General features: G+C 36.9%; 2 protein-coding genes across 3 annotated transcripts in view; one reads left to right on the top strand and one right to left on the bottom strand.

Annotated features, from left to right (window-relative positions):
- The window catches only part of LOC127414142 (regulator of G-protein signaling 17-like), a 28,595-nt gene extending 22,124 nt beyond the window's left edge, over positions 1–6,471 (top strand). The window contains exon 6 of the mRNA XM_051651929.1: positions 333–6,471. Within this exon, the coding sequence (XP_051507889.1) occupies positions 333–518 (186 nt within the window). The 3' untranslated portion in view covers positions 519–6,471. The remainder of the gene's footprint in view (positions 1–332) is intronic.
- A 1,665-nt stretch (positions 6,472–8,136) lies between these two features.
- The window catches only part of LOC127414122 (pecanex-like protein 2), a 33,844-nt gene continuing 23,551 nt past the window's right edge, over positions 8,137–18,429 (bottom strand). Inside the window, exons 26-34 of one of the 2 annotated variants that reach the window (XM_051651896.1) lie at positions 18,053–18,306; positions 16,745–16,978; positions 16,218–16,321; positions 15,033–15,177; positions 14,698–14,928; positions 11,471–11,745; positions 11,222–11,382; positions 10,114–10,538; positions 8,137–9,372 (exon numbers count right to left, since the gene is read on the bottom strand). In XM_051651896.1, the coding sequence (XP_051507856.1) occupies positions 9,235–9,372; positions 10,114–10,538; positions 11,222–11,382; positions 11,471–11,745; positions 14,698–14,928; positions 15,033–15,177; positions 16,218–16,321; positions 16,745–16,978; positions 18,053–18,306 (1,967 nt within the window). In that variant the 3' untranslated portion in view covers positions 8,137–9,234. The remainder of the gene's footprint in view (positions 9,373–10,113; positions 10,539–11,221; positions 11,383–11,470; positions 11,746–14,697; positions 14,929–15,032; positions 15,178–16,217; positions 16,322–16,744; positions 16,979–18,052; positions 18,307–18,429) is intronic. The other variant, XM_051651898.1, reaches the window with a different exon arrangement.

The raw sequence follows: 18,429 nt of genomic DNA, 5'->3' as shown, positions 1-18,429 counted from the left end.
TCATCTGTACAAATTTCCAGGTTTAAATTATAATTTGAATCCCAGATTTTCTCTCAGATTTTGAAAGGCACTGTATATTGGTAAAAATATAAATACATTCAAAAACTGATAACACTGAAACCTATGGCAAATTTTCATTATTCTCCGTGGAGAACTTTTGTTTTTCTATAAAAATAACTACCTAGGCCCTGAATGAAAAAACAGTGAATTTTTGCTAGCTCTACAGTATGTGGAGTTCACAGAGATATATTGTTTTTTTTGTTTTTTTTTCTCACGAATTGGCCTTTTGAGGGGCAAGTCACATGAGCTGTACTTGTATTGTCGGTTGACAGGTCAGCTTGGATTCACGGGTGCGGGAATGCATCAACCAAAGCCTGGCAGAACCCAACAGTATGATGTATGAGGAGGCCCAGCTCCAGATCTACACCCTCATGCACAGAGACTCCTTCCCACGATTCCTCAACTCATCTGTTTACAGGGATCTCCTTAACAGCAAGAGAGCCTGCTTAGACACCTAGCTTTCAGCAAGAACACTTGAGATAAAAAAAGCCCCAAGGTGCCACTTTTTAAAGGTGTGATGTTTCTTATTTGAAGAGTGAGTGGTTAAGCAATTCTGAGCATCCACTAGTGACCCTGAAGTTCAGTTCTGTTTAAGTGCCAATATGAGCTGCTCAGGCAACTGTGACACAGACAAACATGTAGGAAAACAGACCGATCCATACTTCCTACTCTCAACTTGTCTTTTCATCCACCTGTTTTGTCTCTCTTTAATCCTCAAAGCCTTTCTCTTCTCTCTTCTTGTTTACCTCACTATCACCTGTTCTTTTTCTCTCTTATTCCCATATTCTTGCTACCTGATCCTTTCCATCTTTTATGCCTCACGTGTTTGAGGACAGCTGAATAATGTTTTTTTATGGAAAAACAAGAAAAACAAATGGAAACGCTGTAGATGTTAAGCTACAATACTCAATCTTTGCATGACACAAGGTTATGGAATTTACAACAGTTTGACAATTAAGCCCGGACTGCAATGTTTTTTTAATTAAAAAATGTTTTATATGCTGTCATGGGGATACAACATTGTAAAGCTCTCGTAAGCGAAGGGAAAATTAGCTGTGCCAATTGTTTTTTTTAAAGAGAAGCTGGAAAGTGTAATCACCGTCTTGACATCCATACTCTCTTTTTTTTTTATTTATTTTTTTTTATTGCGAGTTGACAGTTCTTTAACTGGGAAACATAAGGGCTAGCTAGTAGTGTTGTGATTGGGCAGCTAAATGAATCATGAACATTTCTTTCTCTCTGCAAAAATCACAATGCCTCGACACTGAATAAGGGCACAAAAGCTGCTGATGCTGGTGACAACACATTTTATTGTGTGAGTTGTCCTAGCCCCTCCCAGTCCATTACTAACCGAGAGAAGCACAGGTACTGTATGTCATGGGCTGGAAGCTTCGCTGAATTGAAAAAGAATTGATTGAAAATAACTCACCAACGTTCTGGAGGTTCTTAAAAGAACTTAGATTGTCTTACACATTAAAGAAATTTGTTGTATTAAAGAAAAGTGTAGTGAACACTATGCTTTGTTTTTCAGAGTTACACTAGCTCTACTTAAAATAACTGTGATAATGAGAACTGCTCATCGATACATTTTTCTCAGAGGTGGCGTTACGGTTTGGTGTAAAATGTCTTTGCGGACTGATTTGTGTCGACACAAGATGATTGGATCCATCAGCAAGGCTTTTGAGGAAAAGTTTTCTCTGCCTCCGATTTGAAATGAACGTCCATGTTTTGTTTTGTGACTTTGCCATTTTAATGTTGCTAAAATACAGAGCAGTCTTAGTCATTTTCAGACTCAGACAAACTGCAGGTTTTCAAAAAGAAAGTAAATCGTTTTATAATACGTATTCCAGCATGTGTTTATTTTGTTGTGTCATGTACACATTGCAATACTCAACCCAAATATGATGTGAACCACTGTGGCTAGCATCATGTTAAAGACACTATGAGGATGATTTGCTTTAGAGGTTTAGATTTGTGTCCCTTAAGAATGACAGCTTTTTCAGCTCCGTGTTGTTGGATTCAAACTTGAATGTTGCTGTTAAATTTTCTAGACATTTTTGTGCTATTGCAATTGCAGCAGCCAGTGCATGGTAACACAATATTTTAAATACTGGTGTGTTAAACCACTATCTTACCTTTTAGCCGAGTAATTCAAGAGTGAATTGCATTTAAACAGACTTTTTTTTGGTCACCATACCCAACCTCAAAATGTCACTTTTCCCCTGAAATATTGTGCCAATGAATTAACATTTGTTGAGTAAATACTGATCAAGTGTGTTGTTGTCGGGTTTTCTTATTGGTGCTCTGAGAGTTAAGTGCCATTCACTCTGCAGGTTAACCAGATTAAAAGGAAGACCTTTGTCACTTTGCCAGGTGCATAGATATTCTTCTTTTGAAATATCCGTGTATTAGAGCATCAGCCAATGTAGGTCCTTGAATAATGTTGTTATACAATTAGAATAGGTGTTACCTAGTAGTTTACAAGACTTAAGCAGCGAACCATCATGGGAAGCTTGGTTTTCCCACATTTCTAAAACAAATTAATGACGTTTTCTTGTTTGTTTTAAAAGAAAAAAAAAATAATGTCATTAAAGAAATGAGCAATAAATTATTATCTTCTTGCTCTAAAACAGAAAGACCCTGCATGACACATGGACAAAATAAGTATCTCCATGAAAATGGAAAGTGATGTGTTTATACATTTTTCTACAACTATTTCAAACAGTACATGACAGAAATCTGTACGGTCCAACATTCTGCGAACCGTTTGACAGGGAAAAGTGGTTTAGCTGAACTAATGTGTTTTTACGATTTTTATGGGTCACTTAAAAGCAGATATGTATCAGTTTTGTTTAAAATGTTTTAACAATGGAGATAATCATGATTTGTTTATCTTAAATGATGAGTTCAGAAATGTTTAACTGTACCTCTAAGGTATCTTTCAAAAAGTCCTTTCTCAAAATTGACTAATAATTGAGGCACAAAAGACAAGGAAATTAGTCCAGTATTATACTATCTTTCGTTGCAGGCAATTGTCAGTGTTGTGGGATCATACTTAGATAATACTGTAAACATATCATAAACCAAGTCATAAAACTATTATATATGATTCCATGAGTTGGTGATATTTAGCTACTGCCACAAAGTATTTATATAACAAAGAATGTTTAAAATGCATCTATTGGTCAATGGAACGTTTACCAGACAAAAGATCTTATATTTAATCTTTTTGCTTTGACATCTTGCACCGTTTTGAGTGTGATTCTGTAATTTAAGTTCAGAACATTAAAATGATTACAGATTAGCCTATACAAAAACAGTCAATGTTAAATTTTGTCCCATTTAGAAATAACCATTATCGTGTGAGTAGTTACCTATTTTAAATGACATTTTCTTCATTTTTGCTGCTAATGATCCATCAGACTTTAGGAGAGAGTTTAGGAGTTTTCACTTGATGGCTGTCACAGTGATCAGCGAACAGCTGTTATAGGAGCATTGTCTGCATGGACAGTGTCTCCTTTTTGAAGACTTTTTCGTTGGTTTTCCACTACCTCTCGTTTTTCTCATCTAGTTGTTAATATTAAATGTTTATTTTGATCTACTTGAAGCCTAATACTGTAAATGAGATGTACGCAGGTATACTGAGGGTTTATGACGAGAAGCAATTTCTTTTGTTTGTTTGTTGAATTCTTTTCAGCAGAATTATGATATATACTTACAAAGAATTCAGGAAACATACTATTTAAGGGCTAATCCCATATTGCCTATGCAAATATCGTAATTGTCATATTGGAATAATTAGTGATTGGGTGGAACACTGGTTAACATTGCCCTTTTCTGATATTCCTAAGACTAAGTCACTAAGTATGTCATATATATAAAATCCTTCTTGAAAAAAGCTACTCAATTAAGATTGAAATACATTTGTGTTGTGTCCATTGTGGGTGCGTTTTGACATCTTGATAGGTTGACAGTTCACTATTGATGTAAAATGCATATACTGAATGTAAGGTACTGTGCATGCTAAAATCTATTTGTGCAAGTGATTCATCTTTAAATGATGGGAAAACTCCGGCCGCACAGTGCATGGTGCAGTAACTGAATTATTTTTGGATGAAGCCAGTGTCTATTATTGTTTTGAAGGGTGCTTCATTCTTTTTTCAAAGGTTGAAAGGCTACTTTGGGCACTTTAAACATGCTTTCCAAGAACAAGAATATCTACCTCTTGGTTCTGTTATTTCCATATGCTTAAAATAGAAGATTCAGCCTTGGAAAAACATTGTAGCTTGCAAACATCTTTTGTTTAGACTGTCAGTATGGAGCCACAGAGGTGTTCTGGCAGATGCTTTTTAGGGCTTTGCCTTGTTGACAACAAGACTGAATTTTAGCTCAACCTCAGATTAAACGTTCATTATTAAGTTATTTTGCTTTTCTCTCTGTTTATACAAAGGATTGACTTGTGCCCAAGCAAAGATAATGGGCAACATTTACTCAGCAGTACTTGCTCTGTAGCAGCATTGCATCACAAGTGTGCTAAGATTTAAGCACATGAAATATGTTTTTTTACATTCATAAGACACTATTGACATTGATTTGACGGGTCATGTGGGGTAATGTGAATGTTAGTGACCAGTATGTTACCTTTTGGTGACCCTCAATATTTATGAATATTGCAACAGGGAGGAAGGCTTCATGTATGGCAGCTTTTTTGACACATTACTGTTGTTTTTCTTTAGTCATCAAAATCATTTTCACCATCATATGGAATTAACGAAAGAGGTCAGGCAATATCATTAATGTAAAATATGATACCTGTCCTTGTTAATTTACTGAATGTTCATCATGCTCCTTTTTCGAGATGGGTTAGGATTTAAACAGGTGTTTTACACTGCTAAACCCTGGGTGAACAAATTTTTTAACCTGGGATTAAGGCCACTTTTAACCCTAGGTTAAGCAACGTAATTTTGAAACAAACTGTGGCATGGCTTTTAAACTTGAATTTAACCCTGGTCCCGAAAAGGTATACAGTGTGAGTTATTAACCCAGGGTAAAGTGTGAAACTTGGAAGAAGTAAACCCAGAATTAAAAATGACCCTGGGTTAACAATTGCAAGTGTGAAGGTCAAAAGTAAACAGTCTTTTTAGGCGTGCCGTCATCGACAGCTGTTCTCAAGGACAGATTAGTATTGAAGCAAATTCATTTTGTTGTCTAATTTTATTGCTGTTGCTAGGATTGTTGGGGATAGCAGGAATGGTATCACTTTACATATATCATATTATAACATAGTATTATAATTGTTGCAGTACCACAACCAACCTGCCATTTACCCAAAATTGTTAAAAGTGACAAAGAAGCTCTGTCAATTAATGCTATGAAGGATATGAAGAATTAAGTGAGCTGGTATAATTATTGAAGTCTATAGACAAACTGACTATTGTAAATCCCACATCACAGTTTATCACAGTCACCCCAAAGTGCCTTGAATGTTTAGGCAATGATATACAGTTTGATTTCTTATTAATATCAGAAGGGAAGGTGTTTGTCTTTCATAGTCTGTGCTCTTCTCTAGGATTGAATACATGATGCATGTTTGCTCGTATGGAAAACCATTAAAGTCAAAATCTTTGGAAATACTGAAACTATTTGAAAATGGAGCTCATCACCCTTTCAGCTCAGACACTCTCTTTATAAACCATCAGATGTGTCATTGTCCTCTGCATAAAAAACAAAACAACAAAAAAACATTGTTCATCATTCAAAAGTGTCTGAAGTGTTTGGTGCTCATTATATGTCCCAACCTTTTCTTATTTCTTTTTTCTCTCTCTCTCTTAAAGAATACAGCCCTTCCCTTATGTTTGTTTTCCTTAGACACAGATCACACCTTCACTGAAGGTATTCTTTAGAGCTGTGTCCTAACTAATACTGTTTTGTAAATACTATCACCTATTTTAATATAAATATTTTACAATTAACTAGTATTGGATTATAATGCTGTTGTTTTTAATACCAGATGACAAAATATAATGTCTTTGTAAAATATAACTGAAGAAAAGGATTAATCTTTTATATTTGGCATGCTTTTGCTATTTAAAATAGTCAACACAGTACTGTACAAGTATATGTAGAAGTACTGCAATATGCTGATAGGATTAATGAATCAATTTCTTTATAAATGAGCATACAGTATTCTATGCTGTACTTTCTGGGATGACTTAATACTTCTTCTTATAGTAATGCAATTAGCTTATTGTAAGGTGATGCAGTTCAAGAATGGCAGTACTGATGTACAAGTTTATTAATAATTGACCCTGAGAGGATGGGTATCTTTCAGATCACATGTATTCCTGCATGAGCACTATAAAAGAGAGAGAAAAATGTATTTGTAGACATCAAATAAAGTGACTTACACAATGGTGCCTTTTCTTTCTGTCTAACAAATGATAACATACTGTACTAAATAACTAAAGTGCAAAACAACAGGATTTTGTTCTGGAATACATATGACTAATAATTTCATACTCTTCTTGATAGTATTTTTTTTTTTTTATTTTGTTTTGGAATGGCTTGTATATAGTTTTAATGGAAAATATCTCCTGATGTTGTAGCATCTTCTGTATGTAATGGTGATTTTGCCATTTAACACATAACAAGAATTACTGCATAAGCAGTTGAGAGTACATGTCCTTGTATCCACTTTTTCTTTTTTTTTCTTTTTTACCTAGAATGACAACTTTAGTAAAGTAGAAATTCTCCTTAGCATCAGCTCTGGATTGCATGTTAAAGACTGGCATATTTTCTGCAAATATTGCCAAAATAATGTTAAATGTTTAGATTAAAAGGTTGCAAAGAGTTCTACAGGATTTAACATATCTATTCTGTCAACTCCACATAATAGCATGCTACTTTTTACGTTACGTTTAAGTTCTGTGCCCATTAACAGAAACCTGAAACTAATTGGGAGTCTAAAATTGTACATGGCTGCAACAGCATGTTTCAGTAAAAAGATCATAAATTCTAAGGCTGTCGATTTAACACATTAATTCATGCGATTAATTCATTCATGCGATTAATTATATAAAAATTAATGCAATTAATCATGTCCTTGGACCGTAATAGGAATATTTCTACCATCGGAGCAGTTCAAGCTTGAGGTTCCACTTGTTTTTCAGCAGGGGGCTATAAGCGAAACACCAGATGTATATTCTTATGTTCAAAACATTTTAGAACTTCTTGGTTCAAACACAGCAAGACGGAGTGCATTTCTGAATGCAGGGATCTCGAGATTTCTTGACGCAGCAACCTAAAAACGAATGAGGTTTATGACATGATACGAGCATCCGTCTGACGCATGAGTAAATTGAAGTGTCCCTAGAAAAGCCTTTATAATAAATCTATCTCAGGCAGAATGACGAATTCAGTTTAACTTATCTCTAACAAGTAAATCTTCTTGCCTATGTAACTGTGCTCCAGCAAGTCTTCTGTGTAATGTAATGTTGCTAGGAGAACCATATAGCTGAGCCATTGAATGAATCGTGAAAACTAACATTTTTAATTTGTGCAAAATTATGATAAGATTCCTAGTAATTACACAAAATGTCTTAAATTATAACCAGTAGATACAGTAGGCTACCATTAATAACTGTTTGCATTCTTTCAACCAACATGAGGTGCCACCTGAGATGTTTTTCCATATATTTGGAAAAAAAATGTTGGCTGCTTTTCCTTCTCTGGTCCAAAAAAAAAAAAATTCACACATAGACACTATTTAAATTTGTCTACAAAATATTTTTAAGAATTAAAGAAGAGCCTTAGATCAGGGGTCTTCATCAAATAAATAATTAAGACCCCTTTAATTTTTTTTAATTTTTTTTTACATAGTTTTCTTAAAGGACAGTAGCTATATATATATATATATATATATATATATATATATATATATATATATATATATATATATATATATATATATATTTTTTTTTTTTTTTTTTTTTTTTTTCAACATGGCTTTTAGTTAGTCAGGTGTGTTCAAACTTTTGATTGGTACTGTATAAAGAGATACAATGAAATAAGCAAAAATTCCTTCTTGTTTTTCTTTTTTATTAAAATTGTGTTATTGAGTGGATTATTTTTTTAAATTTTATTTTTTATTTGTTTTTTGTTTTAGAGATCTCCCATTTATGGGAGCATAATAATATGCAAATATTATTAAAGGGCTAGACTTATCATGAAATATCTGATATTACAACACATCATACAGACCCCCATGTCATATAATAAATACACTGGAAGCCTCCTAGTAAAAACACACAACATTATGCTTTTGTCAACTATAGTTCCAGATCCGTTAAACTCCTCTATCCTCAATTTGTTTTCTTATTATAGGTACTTACTAATCGGAGCAAGTAAAGTACATCCTCTTCAACACTTAGATTGTGCTTGCCATAATATGTAAAGACCAATTTACAACAATCCTCCATGGGTTGGCAGCACACTATAACTGTGTTTTGTAATATTTACTCCTTTTTAAAAATTATTATAGTAGGCCAATATTCACATTATCGTTAATAAAAGTATTACAAGAAAAGGTGCATACACTTTTAGTCAGATTTCTCTAGAATGTTTCACAACATAACATTTTTGCTTGTCAAGTTTTGATGCACCAGTATCCAGTTTAGAGTCCTTGAAGTGCTAGTATGTTCATATATACCAATGACACACCTGGATCACAACACATTTCAAAGCAGCAGTGTGCAGCAAGAAACGACTACGTAACCACACCAGACACTTCCTTTAGCCAAGTGATCTTACATAGCTTGAGCAACAATCATTATTTCGCCACTCCAGAAAATAATCACTACTGTGAGTCATGGTGTAAATGAAGTGCATTACTAGCAAATGTAAATACCATTCAACCTTACAGACCTTAGAGCAACTGGTCATCCACATCTCCAAATTCATCTGCCCACGTATTTATGGATTTAGCCATAAACACAGTCGGTTTTGTACAGTTCTTTGTTTGTTTTTTGGAAGAGCAGTTCTTTTCCCTTTAATAGGATACTTACAATTCTATACATGGCAGATGTTTAGGTTTATAAAAAGATGTCCGTAATGTACATTACTGTCAGGGCTCAGATGTTTGAACAACCTGAATTGAGGCATTTGGTGATTGTGGTCTTATATGGTCTTCTGCTCTGGAGTCTCAAAGAAGACTGAGGAAGAGTCATCTTGGCTTTTGTCTGTGCTCTGGACCATGGGTCCTGTGGCAATGGTGGAGGTGGCATCTATGCTTTCGTAAGCCTCTGATGTCCACTGCTGAAAAGAAAGGAGATGCTAAAAATGCAGCTTGATTTCATAGCAATGTCTAAGAGGAATAGTCCTCCCAAAAATGAAAATAATGTAATTATTTACTAATTCTCATGTCATTCCAAATCCGTATAACTTTCTTCTGTGGAACAAAAAAGGTGATTTTCTGAAGATTGTCCTGACCACTTTTTCCTATATGATAAAATTGAATGAGAACTAGGGCTGTCAAGCTCCAAAATGGAAAAAGCAACATAAAAGTATCTTAAAAGTAGTCCATTTGACTTCTGCAGTACATTTCAAGTCTTCTGAAACCCTATAATAGCTTTGTGTGTTGGACGGATCAAAATCGAAGTTGTTATTCACTAATATATCTACACTAGCTCTCCTCATAAGAGAAGTAGCGATGTCTGATTTGTGAACGAATCATTTGTTTCAATGAATTGACTGATCCAGTTCACAAAACCAGTCTGAATAATTTATTTATGAATCGCTCTAATTAATTTTTTTAAGTTCAAATTCAATGATTTGGTCACAGCGGTTAACAGTCCACTGGATGGGAAGATTATCTGTAAATAACAACTTATAAGATTTTCTTCAAAAGATCAGCAGAAAAAAAGGAAGTCAAACAAGTATGGAACGACATGAGTGTGAGTAAATGATGACAGAATATACATTTTTTCTTTAAAGTTTGTATCTCAGCAAAAATGCTGTAAAAACTAAATGTAAAAACAGTTGTAAAAACCATCTCACCTGTGTTGCACGACTTGCTGAGCGACAGGACAGACCCAGGGCGATGTTGACGGAGCTGGAAGACTGCGTATCACTGGTGTTTCCTCCCTCAGCTGCAGAGAGGCCAGAGATGACCAAACCGCTGGAGAAGCTCCGTTTGCCAAAGAGCAGGCTCAGTGTGGAACTGGAGGAAGACACCTGGCTGGAGCGATGGTGACCTGTGGCTGAAGCCAGAGGCCCTGTTGTGGACAGACGAGGCACCTGGGAAAAGACAGAGGCAATGGAGGAGGTGTTGAAGGATAGCTGGCTATTGGATAGGCGCTGCACCAGACCGGGGCCTCCGGCGCCCATGCCATGCTGGCTGTCCAGAATGGGGCCAGATCGGCTGGTGACGGGGGGGCGCTGACCCTGAGGTTGCACTGAGCGACTGCGATACTCTCGATGAGCTGCAGGGAAAAGACACCATCAGAGATGTTCCTTTAAAGTTGTTTACACCCATTATATTTCATACTTCTAGATACTGAACAAAGCTTTTCACGAGGCTTTTCACAATCTCTTTCACAGTTAACTGTTTTTTTTTTACCCTGGCCAATTTAAATTGCAATTGCCAAAGGTATACAGTTCGAAACAATGCGGTACTAGAATGTTATGGCAAGTAACAAATCGTAAGCTAAGAAATGCTTGCCTCATTAAATATTTATGCATTTTTGGACAGTCGCAAAAACCTTTGTGCATTGTTTTTAGTTTCATTGTTGGAGGGAAACATTTAAAAAATGTCTTAGAACGACAGCAAATGTTTCAACTGGAGTGATAGAGTTAAATTAATTAATTGATTTATGTGGCAACATTTCCACGGATGGACAAGCGGCTATTAAAACAGCTCAGTGCTTTATTGGTCAAATAAATGTTATTAATCTTGTAAATAGACAAATAAGAACATTATTCAATCTGGAAACCTGACTTCCCATAATTAATTTTTAACCCAGGGTGAAGTATGAACAGTGTGAAACATAGAACAAGATAACTCAGAATTAAGCTCTACAACTGTCTAGTTGTAGAGCTGAAAGCACTTTAGTCAAGTAATTCCTCTTTTTATTAAAAGAAGAGGCAATTCCATTTTTGTTCTGACCTCCATGGTGTCTGGACTGGGAGCTGCGAGGACGGCCGTGATAAACGCTCAGGTTGTGGGAGGTGGCAGAGTTATGGTTTTGACTTAATGAGCTGCCGGCACAATCTACATCCTCCATATTCATGCCACTGTTACAGCTGGTAAGGTTATCCTTACTCACCCTGGGAAGTGCAAAGACTTTTTTTAATTATGGAGACAGACAATACTGAGAGAGAAATATCTAGAGCCTGCTCATGTCTACATACATACCGAAACCACCTAGAGAGGAGCCAGGAGCGGATACTCTCCCAACTGAGAGGGCCACCCCATATGTTCCTGATCTGCTTGTGAGTTCCCATGTAGGAGGTGGTGAGTGGGGACACAAACATTGGGTAACCCAGAGGCTGGTCACAGGAGGAGTTGATCATGTTCCGCAGAGCCTGTTTTGAGTTCTGAATGCTTCCGCGCTCAGGGTTACGGTTACGGAGGAAGACAAGCTCCTGCTGCTGGCCTGCCCACAGACCTCGCACACATTCTTTATTGATCTGAATGAAAAGACACCGTGACTAACTAAAATCGTGACAATCAATCTTAGACCATAATGTACAAATCTATGCTCTAGATAGAGAATAATGACGTAAAGCTGAAGTGTGTAATTTCTGAGCCACTAGCCTCACCAAACATACCTGCAAACTGGTGATATTTCAAGGGATGTCCCAATACCATTTTTTTGGGAACGAGTTTGAGTACCGATACCTTTTTTTGGGTACTCTGATACCAAGTCCGATACCAGTTTTTTTTCTTTTTCTTTTTTTTTCTGAACTCTATATCAACAGTTTATTTCAATTTTATCATCAAAATGGTGTTTAAATAAATAAATTCATTAAAACTTTAACCAAATGAAAGTATAACAATTAATTTTAAACATGATATTGTATTATTATTTTTTGGGGGGGGGGGGGGATTTTCCCCCTTTTTCTCCCAATTTGGAATTCCCAATGCGCTCTAAGTCCTCGTGGTCACATAGTGATTCGCCTCAGTCCGGGTGGCATAGGACAAATCCCAGTTGCCTTCGTGTCTGAGATAGTCAACCCGCGCATCTTATCACGTGACTTATTGAGCGCGTTGCCACGGAGACATAGCGTGTGGGGAGGCTTCACGCCATCCACCGCGGCAACAACGCTCAATTCACCATGCGCCCCACCGAGAACAAACCACATTATAGCGACCACGAGGAGGGTACCCCATGTGACTCTACCCTCCCTAGCAACCGGGCCAATTTGGTTGCTTAGGAGACCTGGCTGGAGTCACTCAGCACGCCCTGGGATTCGAACTACCGAACTAGCGAACTCCAGGGGTGGTAGCCAGTGTATTTTACCACTATTTTTGTCAACAAAAAAAAAAGTGCTGCATTACAGAGCATCACAGATGTGAGATATTGCTTAAATATAATAACATTACTATTACTATTATTAGTAGTAGTAGTATAACAGTGAATATTAGGAGTAGGAGCTCTGATGTTATGATGGTAATTTCTCACTCCGAAAAAGCCGGTCGCCACATGAATCAACTTGAATATTAAACTACAAAAGGCTACTATTTAAATAAATAAATATGTAGTATGTATGTGCCTCTTTAGAAAAAGTGAATCAGTGCTCTGCCTGCTGTCATCTGCTACAAACAGAGCATGTGATGCTCATGATGGTGTTTTCCGTGTATGAGACAAGGAGGAGCTCTTAAACGTATGAGCAATTTGTGTCTTTATGTCAGCACAACACCCGCTCCACACATTCACAAGCACTCACATTTAAAACGCTGCACATGCAAACTATATATTTATCACATTAAATCACAGCTTTTGCTGTTCAATAATCTCACTAGGCCGTGATTTTAATTTGTGTGCTGAATGTTTACATCACGACATTCGTACAATATGGTGGTATCGGTTTTTGGTATCGGAGCATTTTTAAGAGTACGAGTACAAGTACATGAGTGTGGTATCGGACCTGATTCTGATACCAGTATCAGTATCGGGACATCCCTAGATATTTTCAAACAGGTTTCCCACTCTCCCTGTCTTCCATTGGTAGAATAAACAGATAGTTCCACCTCAAATTCTTTCAGTTGGTTGAGCCAAAGCTGCTGTGTTGGGCTGGTCAGAATGCTCAAACAAACATGGAACTGTTTAGAAAGTGCCACAGACCCATTTACACCTTGTACTAAGATACATCTCGGGTGATCAGATCACATGTGGTTAGCTGAGATTGGTCGCTTGAATGCGTCTCCTGTGACCACTTATGTTCAGATTTCGAAGGGAGGGTTTCTAATTTCACGATGACATACATCAATCACTATGTCAGTTTGCTACTGCATAATACTAACGCGCGAAAAAGTAATAAAAGACAAGGAAAGTGAGAAAGAAACAGTGCACTATTTCTCCTAGATGCAGTTTGAATTTAATCTAAACACAAATGCAACATTTCAAGCACAATTCTCTGTTATTTTACTGGAGTAGCTGAATTTGCTTCTTATCTGTGTCCCTGCATGTTGATGTCAGACACACTGAAGAAGATCCATTAAGTTCTCATGCAGGTAGACTACGTATTCAATAATTTTTTACATTTTCTGATCTGAGAGTAATTTCCTTTTAAAGCCCCTTCAAACAGGCAAAGTTTCAACTCTTGTTTTAGTGCAGCGATTGATTGACAGGTGAGGAGTTGCTCTTCGCTGCTGTCCGGGATTCATTCAGGATGGTTTAGCGTTTACACCTCAAAACTGATGTGGTCACGTGTTTTTGACTACCTTCATATGTAGATTTTGTGATAGGACGTTTTTCAACCAGTTTACACCGTATTTAACGCTGACCACATGTGATCGGATCACCCAAAATACATCTTAATATCAGGTGTAAACAGGATCATAGTGTTCACACTTTTTTTTCAGGAATCAAATGCCTACAAATGTCACTTTGCTTAAATTAGTTCACATTTACTATATAGTCTAGTCAAAAAAAGAGTTAATAATGTTGACAAATTATAAAGATGTATAATTTGTCAACATTATGAAAAATTTTGAACAGCACACTATATAGTAAATATGAACTCATTTAAGCAAAGTAAAGTCAAACCCATGGGTGGGGTCAATGAGCATCAACAGGTTAAGCCGGAGATGAGAGAGAGTACCTTAACATAGAAAAAAATGACACACTTCAGCTTTAATTTTTGTTCTGTTACTCAAACAAACCTATTGTATGGCCTCAGAAGACTTTAGAAGAATTTAGTTCACGAGTACGGACTACTTTGAGTCTGCTTTTTTTCTTTTTGAAGTTTGACAGCCACTATTTACTGTATGCTTTTGTTGTATGAGATAAGAGAAGCCTGGACATTGTGCTAAATAACTCTTTGTGTTCCACAAAAGGAAATAAAAGAGATAAGTAGATAATGACAGGATTAATTAACCCTTAAATTCCTGACAAACATTTATTTTTGCTCTCTTGCCTTTATGACTTTAAAGCTGAGATGGCGTTTGTAAAGCATGATGATCTTGTACTCATCCGTGCCTTCATCCACCATGTGACGGAGCGTGAGCAATGTGTCTCGGCTGGACAGTACCGCTCTACGCCAGGCGGGGTCGCTCTCATGACAAATCACCAGACTGGTTCTATAGTTGCTGATGGCCTCGTGAAGCAAAGCAGGCTCCTCTGTCTCCTCCAGGCTTGTGAAGTGGTCCTGAATAATGAGTAGATATTAACAAAGAGGTATATGGGCTGTGAATCGTGAGCAATGTTGTGCTATATCCCAAACTGATGTTCAATATTGTCCAATGATCTCACCTGGTGAAGTTTCAGACTCATTCGAACTGCAGGGGCCACCACAGTCTGCAGCAAGTCCATGTCAGCAAACACCCATTCATCCTTTGCAGCAATGCGGAAGTCACCTTTGAACAGCGAGCTAAAGCCATAGAGGAATGACTCCAAACTGTAAAGGAAGCCATCGGGTGTTAAACACTTAAACCTAAAAACTCTTTTATCAAGGATCTTATTAGAAGCTGCATGATGGTGACACACATATTATTGATAATTATGCCACTGCATTGTTGAATTTTTGGAAAGGAGATCTTTTAATGAATATTTCTGTCTTTTCAATACAATGGTAGCGGATAGGCACTCATTTTGAAGCAAACAAAAGAACCTAAAAGCATAATAAAAGTAGTCCATGCGGCTCGTGCATCATATTCCAAGTCTTCTGAAGGCATATGTTAGGTTTTGGTGAGAAAGAACCTGAAATTTAAGTTCTTTAAATTTAAGTCTTATTAATTAAAACACCTCCTCAGGGGGGCCTGGGTAGCTCAGTGGTAAAGATGCTGGCTACCACCCCTGGAGTTCACTAGTTCAAATCCCAGGGCATGCTGAGTGACTCCAGCCAGGTCTCCTAAGCAACCAAATTGGCCCGGTTGCTAGGGAGGTAGAGGGTAGAGTCACATGGGGTAACCTCCTCATGGTCACCATAATGTGGTTCGTTCTCGGTGGGGCGCATGGTGAGTCAAGTGTGGATGCCACAGTGGATGGCGTGAAGCCTCCACATGCACTATGTCTCCATGGCAACACACTCAACAAGCCACATGATAAGATGCATGGGTTGACAGTCTCAGACGCGGAGGCAGCTGGGATTCATCCTCTGCCACCCAGATTGAGGTGAATCACTACACAACCACAAGGACTTAAAAGCACATTGGGAATTGGGCATTCCAAATTGGGAGAAAAAGGGGAAAAATCCACAAAAAAAAAAAAAATTTAAACACCTCTTGTGTTTTGCATAATAAGAAAATCATACAGGTTACAAACGACATGAGGGTGAGTAAATTATTACAGAATTTTCATTTTTGAGTGAACTATCCCTTTAAAACTATTTTAAACTGGACATAACTTCTGAAAAATGTGGCATTCATGATGCAAGATGCTGAAAAAATAGCAAGAAGTGGTTCAACGAATAAAGATGACGTGTTGTTTAAAGTATACCTGCTGGATCTGTTATGTGCTGCTGTGCTGAGGGACCTCCGGCCAAGCACAGAAAGAGCAAAACACAGAGTAACCAGAGGAGAATCTTCATCGCTGTCCACTGGCTGAGTACAACAACAACAACAACAACAAAAAAGTTATTAGTTTTTGTTTTGTTTTTTCATATTTATTATGAATTATTTGTTTCTTAGAGAGGGTTTGGACAGCTATGCCATTCTCAAAATCATCCTTAAAGGGATAGTTCACAAAACTATTCGGTCCTTATGTTGTTCCAAAAATATGTGAGTTTCTCTTCTTCAGATATTAAATAGAATGTCTCATCCACCATTTACTTGCGTAGTATATATATATATATATATATATATCAAAAGATTCAATGTTCTGTCTGTTATCTCCATCTGTGTCCCAATGAAGAAAGTCATAATGAATTGAAAATGACAGAATTTTCATTTTTGAGTGAACTATCCATTTAACTGTATCAAGTTGTTTTGTTCATTCAATAAAATGGCATTTGGGCCTGTTCTCACCTCCTCCAGTTTGTTGGTACAGTACTGAATCCACTCCAGGTACACGTTACAATAGCTGGCTCTTGTGACACCCTGCAGACAGTGGACAAAGTCCTCATCAATCTTCATGCTGAACACAGCTGGGTCTTTCTCAATGTGATGCCATTTAGTGTAAGACTGCAGGGCTTCCAGTGTGGACTGGTCTTTAATCCATATCTGCAGCTTGGGGTTGACCACCAGATAGTAGATGATACTCTAAAGAAAAAAGAAAGAAAAAAACATAAATGTGCCAAAGAATGAATTTCTTTGCAAAGCTAAAGTAGCCAACAAGTGCCCGCATACATGTGAACTCCTTCAAAACTGTTGAAAAAACATAGGTGAACACCTCATTAAGCTGGTTGAGAAAATGTGAGTGTGCAGAGTTGTAATCTATGCAAAGGGTGGCTAGACAGTAATAGCTATACTTCCATTTGTATTCTTTCGTAGTTTTTATGGCTTTACTATTATTCGAAAATGCTGAAAAAATAGTAATAATAAAGAATGAGTAGTTGTGTCCAGACTTTTCAGTAAATTACTACCTACAGAGATATCATGTACACTTACAAAGGCAAACATTATGTAGACTTTGAAGACAAAACATCAGAGCATTTGTACTAAATCAGCTGTTTCTCTCTTAAATATTAACGGAATGTTCCGGGTTCCATACAAGTTAAGCTCAATTGACAGCATTTGTTGCATAATGTTGATTACTACAAAAAATAAATTTAATCTTGTTCTCCATTTATAAAAAAAATAAAAAAAATTTAAAAAAGAAAGAAAGAAAGAAAGAAAAAGGCACCTACAATGGAAGTAAATGGGGTCAGTCCATAAACATTACAATACACACCATTTCAAAAGTATGGTCATAAGACGTAAATATTATACGTGTTAACATAATTTTAGTGTGATAAAATCACTTGCTAACCTTATCTGTGTAAGGATATATCCAATATTAAGTTTGTAAGCATGATAGCATAGCACTGGTAACCTCTGTAATCTGGTAAATGCCAAAACGCCTATAAATCCCTGATTTTATATCAATAAAATCACATTAACGTGTATAATATTTACGTCTTGTGGCTATACTTTTGAAACAATGAGTATTTTAATGGACTGGCCCCATTGAATTCCATTGTAAGTGCCTTCTTTTAACTGTGATTTTTAAAAAGCGGAACGATTCATAATTTTTTTTTTTTTTTTTGTGGTAATCAACATTATGCCACAGATGCTGATGATTAATCTTATCTTATATTGAACCTGGAACATCCCTTTAAATGGTATTGTTAGTACCTTAAGGTAGTAAGTGATGAGCAGCTTGCGCAAGTCATAAACTTGCAGCATGGTGGCAGCATTGTTCTCACTGATGCTGTAGCCCTCCAGCAGATACTTAGTGGTGGTCACTTCCCAGGCCAGCCATCGTAAATTGAAAGCAGCATTGCAGGACAGCACATGAGGCAAATGACCTGGTTCACAACAGCAACAAGAATCATCCTCTTCCACTCCCTCTGTGATTGCCTCCACCTCCCGCTGCTGACAATATGTACCTGAGGAATCAAGAACAAGAGGGTAAGGAGAAGAAGTTTCGAACATTGTAATATATAATAAGATTTGTCACATGGGACTTATCCCTCTGAAATGCTGGAATATTATGTTAAAGGGATAATTCA

The sequence above is a fragment of the Myxocyprinus asiaticus genome, chromosome 23 (assembly GCF_019703515.2).
Source record: "Myxocyprinus asiaticus isolate MX2 ecotype Aquarium Trade chromosome 23, UBuf_Myxa_2, whole genome shotgun sequence".
Classification (NCBI taxonomy): Eukaryota; Metazoa; Chordata; class Actinopteri; order Cypriniformes; family Catostomidae; genus Myxocyprinus; species Myxocyprinus asiaticus.
The sequence above is the reverse complement of the archived record's forward strand: the minus strand, read 5'-3'. Positions and strand labels throughout refer to the sequence as shown.